At 36.3% G+C, this 8,586-nt stretch overlaps 1 protein-coding gene across 1 annotated transcript in view; it reads left to right on the forward strand.

The window, feature by feature from the left end:
- Positions 1-1,606: 1,606 nt before the first annotated feature.
- LOTGIDRAFT_230983 (hypothetical protein) overlaps positions 1,607-8,586 on the forward strand; it is a gene marked incomplete at both ends in the record, with an annotated part of 9,226 nt that continues 2,246 nt past the window's right edge. The window contains 4 exons of the mRNA XM_009050972.1: positions 1,607-1,642; positions 2,032-2,080; positions 6,660-6,795; positions 8,070-8,299. Of these exons, the coding sequence (XP_009049220.1) occupies positions 1,607-1,642; positions 2,032-2,080; positions 6,660-6,795; positions 8,070-8,299 (451 nt within the window). The remainder of the gene's footprint in view (positions 1,643-2,031; positions 2,081-6,659; positions 6,796-8,069; positions 8,300-8,586) is intronic.

Below are 8,586 nucleotides of genomic sequence, written 5' to 3' on the forward strand. Positions count from 1 at the left end.
CAGATATATCTAGTGCTTGTCCTTCTTTTAAGATATTTTTCTAGTGTGACTTTTACAGATCTTTGTAATATCTGGATCTAGTGCTACGTTAAAATATCCAGCGTTAGAATGGAGGAGAAATATCTGGTGAAAAACCAACGTTGAAAAATTCAGCACTAGTGTCACATTATAGTTCCAGTCAGACTATGGATTAATTACCTGTGCTAGGTTGAAACATCTATGTTGAAATAAAGCTAATGCTATTACAATGTTGAAATATCTAATGCTATTATAATGTTGAAATATCTAATGCTATTATAATGTTGAAATATCTAATGCTATTATAATGTTGAAATATCTAATGCTATTATAATGTTGAAATATCTAATGCTATTACAATGTTGAAATATCTAATGCTATTATAATGTTGAAATATCTAATGCTATTATAATGTTGAAATATCTAATGCTATTACAATGTTGAAATATCTAATGCTATTATAATGTTGAAATATCTAATGCTATTATAATGTTGAAATATCTAATGCTATTATAATGTTGAAATATCTAATGCTATTATAATGTTGAAATATCTAATGCTATTATAATGTTGAAATATCTAATGCTATTACAATGTTGAAATATCTAATGCTATTATAATGTTGAAATATCTAATGCTATTATAATGTTGAAATATCTAATGCTATTATAATGTTGAAATATCTAATGCTATTACAATGTTGAAATATCTAATGCTATTACAATGTTGAAATATTTAGAACTAGACATTGAAATATGACATGTTTAAGTGGCAAGCAGTGTGACGTTAACATATGTAGTGCTTGAGTGACGCTGAATTAATATTTAGTACCAGAGTGATATTAGTGGTATTTTATAACCAGGCTTAAATTAAAGTGCTTAGAAGAGTTACAGTTTCAATGCAAGAAGTGTGACTTTGACATATCTAGTACTTGTGTGATGTTATGATATCAAATACTAGTTTGACGTTGAAATATGAAGCGCTAGTGCTTCGTTGATATTATATTATATTAGTGCCCTCACTAGTCTGACTTTGAAATGTTTTGTAGTCTTGTGACGTCAAAATATCCAGTGCTAATGACGTTGAAATATCTAATACTAGTGTGATGGTGTGACATCAAGTACTAGTGTGACGTTTAAATATCTAATACTAGTGTGACGTTTAAATTTTTAATACTAGTGTGACATTAAACTATCTAATACTAAAGTGATGGTGTGACATCCATTACTAGTGTGACGTTTAAATATCTAATACTAGTGTGACGTTTAAATATCAAGTACTAGTGTGACGTTTAAATATCTAATACTGTGACGTTTAAATATCTAATACTAGTGTGACGTTAAAATATCTTTCATTGGTGTAACGTTGAAATATTTACTATTGTGACTTTGAAATACTTCGTACTATTGTGACGTTAGGATATCTAGTGCTAATTACGTGATATCTATACGTAGGAATAACTAGCACTGACGTTGAAATATGTAGTGCTGGTGCAACGTTGAAAAAAATAGTAAAGTGCTAGTGTAACGTTGAAAGAGCTAGTGCTAGTGCAATGTTGAAAGAGCGAATAACGGTGCAACGTTTAAAAATGGTCGAAGTTATGAACGCGATTATTCCTTGGATTGTAAGTGGACGAAAGGGAATTCACTTTATAGGAAACAGTAGGCGACAGTCATTGCATTGTAGTTTTACTGTCGGTAGATCTTGTAAACGTCAACTCGTCACTTCCTTCGGGGAGGATTATTATTACCTTTTTGTGACAAATTTCCGTAATTTTGAGCAATTTAAAGGGATTGTAGAGAGGTTTTCTAAAAATGTTTATGTGTATCGGGGACACTGGTAGCATCAATTTGCACCATTTCAAATTACAGTAAAGACGTCTGTGGTTCCTGCAATTCCACTAAAACTAAATGTTTTATGACGCCACTCTTTACAATCCTTTTAAGAATATTCACCGTTATGGTTCTCATTTTTTTAAAGTAACTTGATCTCCACCAATCCTTTCTGTTTCAGGTTTGGGTGTATGCAGTTTCACAAGCTCACTCAGCGACCCCAGATAGAGGTAGGTGTCTAGTGTTTGTATACGCCCACATTAATAATGTGGACGTATATTGTCGTCACCTATATCCGTCGGTCCGTCTGTCCACAATTGGCTTGTGAACGCGATAAACACTACAGTCGTCATCTGATTTGAATGAAATTTGGTGTGATCATTTATATTGATGAGATCTTGGACAAGTTCGATATTCACGATTTTTCGATGAACGGTTTTTGAGTTATTTCCCTTGACTTAGCCTAAACGAATTGAAATTGGCTTGTGAACGCCATAGAGACTACAGTTTGCATCTGATTCGAATGAAATTGGGTGTGATCATTTATATTGATGAGATCTTGGACAAGATCGATATTCACAATTTTTCGATGAACGGTTTTTGAGTTATTGCCCTTGACTTACGAAAAACGCGTCAAAATTTGGTTGTGAACACAAGAGAGACTACAGTTTTCATCCAATTTAATTGAAATTTGGTGTGAATATTTAAAATGATGAGATCTTGGACAATTTCGAAATTGGCTATCTTTCGATGAATGGTTTTTGAGTTATTGCCCTTGATTTATGAAAAACTTTGTTTGTGAACACAATTGAGAGTACAGTTTTCACCCGATATAAATGAAATTTGGTATGATCATTTATAATGATGAGTTCTTAGTCAAGATTAATTTTGACAATTTTTAGATCAACGGAATTTGATTTCGGGGAAGGGAGGGTGTGATTCTCCCAAATGTACAGGCCTAGGGTGGAGCAGACACTTTATTTAGAAATTAGGATTAAGGGTCTTGATATTGGGTTTTCTTCTGTTCTTATTCTGATCTGAAATTAGAAGAAATAACTCCCCGATGGGCGAGAAGTATAGTATCTGTTATGTACTGATTGTTTTTAGTTTACTATGAACAATATTATCATTTAAGTTCTTATTTTTGAATATGCAACTATCATTTTCTGCTTATAGACATGGGGGAATTTCTCTTGAAGGCTCTTATAGTGGGCATGAACTATCTTGCTTGCTCGATTGCTGGTTGTATTAAACGGGACAACAAAGGGTGCTATGCCTACATTATGATGAATATTTAGTCCTATAGGTCTTGCTGTATTCAATGTCTCAATCCAATGGGCCTCCCTAGATTGACGGAATTTGGTAGTTTCATCTTCGGTCAAGTCAATTTCTATACGCTCAGATTAGGGTGAGATCGTCTATTGAATGGTCGTCGAGGTTGAAATGATTAGAAACAGGCTTGTCTTTCTTTAATTTGATGTCTGACCTATGAGCATTAAAGCGAGTTCGTAAATTATTCTTAGTTTCTCCTACATATTGTTTAGGGCATTTCTTGCATGAAATTAAATATATTACATTCGAATGTTCACATGTTAGATGTTCCTGGATCGGGTACCTTTTATTCGTAGAGTTGCTTACAAAATAATGAGTTTCTGATATAAAGGGACATGTTTTGCATCTACTGGAGGTACTTCGGCATAAAGTCTGTTTTTAGCTGCTAAGGTGGAATTTTTTATGTTTCGTAAAAATCGTTTAGAGTACCCACGCTCTTTCAGTTTTGAGAAAACAATCGTACAAGCTTGGTTGAAATCAGAAGATCTTGTACAAATTCGATGAAATCGTAAAACTTGTGACTTAATTATACCATAAAAGGTATGTTTTGGGTGAAAGGAGCTCTTGTGCAAGAGTTGATGAGTATCAGTTTCTTTGAAATACACTTTAATATCCAGTTTATTTGTTTCTGCTAAGGAATCTCCCTTAAAGACTGTGGTATCGAGAAAGTCTATGCTCTTGTCACTCACGTTTGCGGTTAGTTTGGATAGAAGGATGGTGGTTGTTGAGAATTTCAACGAATTCCCAAAACTGTTCAATAGAATAAGTCCAAACCATAAAAATGTCATCCAAAAAGCGTCCGTAAAAAAGTGGGTCAAATGGACAGAGGGGCAACACCTCACGTTCCCACTCTGCCATGAAAAGGTTTGCGTACGAAGGGGCGAATCGTTTGCCCATTGCTGTCCCTGAAGTTTGTAAATATGTTTTACCATTAAATGTGAAATCGTTTCGACTAAGACAAATCTCTAAAAGCTGTAGAATTGCATCGTCGGGTCTGTTTGGATCTGGGTTTCTATTAAAAGCTTTACGAACTGCCGTTAAACCCGTAGTGTTATCGATATTGGTATACATAGAAGAAACGTCGATAGAAATTAAAATAGCATTAAAGGGAACTCGAAGATTTTTTTATTTTATTGACAAAATCGGTTGTGTCTTTAAGGTAGGCGCGATGTTGGCATGCTAGAAGTAGTAAGAAATGATCAATGTATTCTGACACTGCATATGACTCACTACCACAGTCAGATATAATCGGGCGGCCTTTAGGGATTTTATTCGAGATAAACCACTCCTTGGTTGGATTCTTATGGATTTTAGGCAAAGTGTACAAATGTCACTCGCGACAATCAGGTTTGGCAGACAGATAGTCATATTGTTTCTGTTTGAGATAACTAGTTTTGACTAAATCGGCAAGAATATTATTAATCATGTTAGCAGTTTCGGTAAAATGGCATAATGTTTAGGATTATTCAGTTGATTCTCTGCTTCTGAAACGTAATCCTCCCTATTCAGAATGACACAACATGAACCTTTGTCACTCTTTTTAATAACAATGCTATCGTCTTTCTTAAGTAAGTTTAACGCTTCACGTTCCACTCGTGTGCGATTAGGCTTTTCGTGTGTTATGGAAAGGTTCACTGTTTGGCTATTCATACTCGCAAATGCTTTCAATATTTCAGGATGGATGGCGGCCTGAGGGGGTGTCCACGTGGATTTAGGAATAAACATTGTTCTAGCACCACGTGGGGGGTGGTTTCGAAAAAAATATGTGCAGCTAAGATTGAAATCGTTCATGATTGAAATCGTTCAATGGATGGTCGGTGATAATTCAAGTTAGCTATCTTTGGTGTGGGAATAAACTTAAGTCCACGGTCTAAGATTGAATGCTGAAGGGGTGTGAGAATTTTGCGGCTCAAGTTAACTACAGTTTGGCCTAGCGGCGGCCTCTCAGTATTTTTATCCCCATTAATTAGTTTAAAGACTTACTCGATGCTTGAAGCTGGTGTATCCAAAACAAATAGATGCAGTTTGCTGTTTCTGGAGACCAATGAAGATTATCAACTGTTTCGAATTCTTCTTCGTAGGGTGGTAAGATTGTTGCGCTGTTGATACTGGACTCCATCATCATGTTGTTGAGAGTGCTGAGGTTCTGTTGTGCTTTCTTCGAGATTTTATTTGAAATAGGTATACATGTGAAGAGGATCTTGGAGTTTGGGAAGGTTTTGTTGGCTGTGGCGATTAATTTCTGGGCTTGGTTAAAGGAGGTCTTTGGTATCTGATCACGGTTGTTGAGGCCTATATGAAGAATAATGGTAGTAGGTTTGGGATCATGGTCGTATGATTCCAGGATTGACTGTATGTGATGGATTTGGGCACCGGGGTAAGAATGTATTTCGGTGTCTGAACTGGTTTTGGTAATTCGATTCAGGTTAGATGATCCAATTATTAAGGTAGATTTCTTTAGAGCAGGTACTTTCCATAATGATTTGTCCTTGGTTTTGTGATAATACGGTTTGGTAGCGGATATAATGGTCGTCGACGGTGTGATTGGTACTGGTGTGGTAGTTGTTATAATTGTAGCATTGGGAACGGACTGGGATCTGGTTCGAGGGGGGGAAGGTCTGGATACACGTCTCGACTTGGACGGAGACTGAGGGGTGGTTTGCTGGTCCAAACACGCACAGAAGGAAGAAAGGTTCCTGGATCACGTGGTGAAGATTCAGATGGTGTGGAAGGGAAGACGAGTCTGAAAGTGAAAAGAGAAGGGGTGTGCTCTCTCTACGAGAGCCTTTACCTATGTCTGCTGGACTAGGAGTAGGTGAACTTCGGGCTAGTTTAGGGGTTTGGTTCGGCAGTGTGGTGGCTCTAGATGGTGCAGGTGTAGTGTCCATTTCAGTTGGTAGAGATATGGTTACTCTGGTCTTTGTTTCGTTGATTGTTTGGTAGAATTTGGAGATTACAGCTTGAGTGAGACGTTTCCCATAGGAGCGACGGGCCCAGGACAGGGCATGAGAAACGATGCGGTCGACGGCAGGTGATGATAAAGACTTGGTACGAATGGTGGTCAGCTTCTCTTGAAGTGTGGTTTGGTAATGGTCGATCAGGACGGAACTGCGTAACCTTACATAGCCATGTCCGATTGAGGAATCTAATATTCGCGTCGACAGCTGATGTTTTCATTGCTGGACGGATAAAACTATCCAACTCAGAGACTTTGCGTTTGAAGGTAAACGCTGGTTGGCCTTGCTGTTGAAGGGTAAGGATTGCCAAATGATGGAGGCACTGCAAAACTTGGAAGAACACCTTCACAACGGGTTCTTCCTCCTTATGAGTGGGGAAATAGAAAAACTTTAATTAGAAAGATGACACAAAATACATAAATTCAGATCTATTACAGACCCGAGGGAGAGGCCATGGCCCAATGTCCCTCTCCCTAAATATACTAAGTAATAAGTAATAATATTTCCATTCGCATTACAGATGTAAGGTACTTGTATTTCACTGGAGGCGATGCTACAGATTGGTATGATGCTAAAGAGAATTGTGCAAAGATCAATGGTAGAATGGCGAAGGATATCATTATAACCGATTGGGATTTACGTTTAAAATCACTGAAGTAAGTTAGTAAATTTCATCATCATAATCATCATCATCATGGTTGTCGTGGTAATTTTCATCATCATCATCATCATTTTCGCCAATGTCGTCTTGGTCATTATGATCATAATCATCATCATCGTATCATTGGATTTCATTGATGGTCGTCCTAGTTCTTAACTAACACAGATCTTGGCGACATTTTCACAATATCCATAACTGCCGCTTTTTATGGTGTGTATCATGTCCTTGAAACGAGACATAATTTTATTAATCTAATAACTACGGTGGCCCATTGGGGACATTTGCAATTTTTTTGTTTTTCGACGTTTCTCAGTGGTTTGAGAGCAGAAGAACTGCAGAAAACAGGAATTGAAATTGTGAAAATTCGAGAAACCGACAAAAAATAGAAGGAATGGAGGGAAATAGAGAAACTTTGATTAGAAAGATGACACAAAATACATAAAAATCACAAAAATTCATAAAAACAATAATTAATCAAAATCGTAAAAATAGTTAAAACATGAAAAATTAAATTTTCCAAAATATTTTGAAAAACACAAAAAATTCAAAGTGAAATCGCAAAAATAAATTTCAACCGTGGTGGTAATACATTTCAACCGCGGCTGAAATTAATTTTTGCGATTTCAGATCAGAACCCGTTCAATTTTTAGTTTGTAAACACTCTGGAAGGCACAATTCTTGATGGATTTTTATGAAACTTGGTGAAATTGATTATTATCACCCAAGGTTGAATCCTGTTTATTTTCCGATTTGTCTAATTTCCGAAATTAATTTTTGTGATTTCACTTTGAATTTTTTGTGTTTTTCATAATATTTTGGAAAATTTAATTTTTCATGTTTTAACTATTTTCACGATTTTGATTAATTATTGTTTTTATGAATTTTTGTGATTTTTATGTATTTTGTGTCATCTTTCTAATTAAAGTTTCTCTACTTCCCTCCATTCCTTCTATTTTTTGTCGGTTTCTCGAATTTTCACAATTTCAATTCCTGTTTTCTGCAGTTTTTCTGCTCTCAAACCACTGAGAAATGTCGAAAAATAAAAAAATTGCAAATGTCCCCAATGGGCCACCGTAAATAACAGTATATAATTGAAGAAGATGAGCTCCAATTAATTTCATTTTGACCAACATTCAGAGGTAATGACAATGAAAAAATCATATTGAAAATTTGATCGAGGCTGTGTCTGCTAGATATCTAAAAATAGAAGATTGCATTCTGCAAGATAAAAGAAGGACGTGTACCCACAAACCTCAAATTTAATTTCAGTCCATTTTTAGACAATTTGTATTGGACTGGGTTAAAGAAAGAAAATGGCGAATGGAGATGGGAAGACGGCACTATAATAGATTATCAGTCAACTCAAGCGGCTCCGTTGCGACCAGAAAATTCTGCCAATATTCCACATGAGTGTGCGTTATGGAGCCCTTTAGAACCGTTCTGGATACCCAGCGACTGTTCTGACATACAGCCGTATATTTGTGAACTAAGAGCAGAAGGTGAGAAGGTGTAACTGGAACAAGTTACTGATATATCAAAAGGATAATCGTTATCAGTGGCCTACCATACAAATCAAGCGCGCACAAATTGCCCAGTTAAACCCACAGGCATTGTTAATATCCCTGTATCTCAGATCTTACCGTTGACTTCGTGCATAGCATGGCTTCATACCAGACAGACTCGACAGAGGTAATGGATTATTGTATTTAATTGAAGTAATGGAATTGGTCAGTTGTCAGATTTTTTGTAGAATTATTTCAGGGAGGAGGAGGGGGGGGGGGGGGTG

The sequence above is a fragment of the Lottia gigantea genome, assembly GCF_000327385.1.
Source record: "Lottia gigantea unplaced genomic scaffold LOTGIsca_16, whole genome shotgun sequence".
In the NCBI taxonomy this organism is placed as follows: domain Eukaryota; kingdom Metazoa; phylum Mollusca; class Gastropoda; family Lottiidae; genus Lottia; species Lottia gigantea.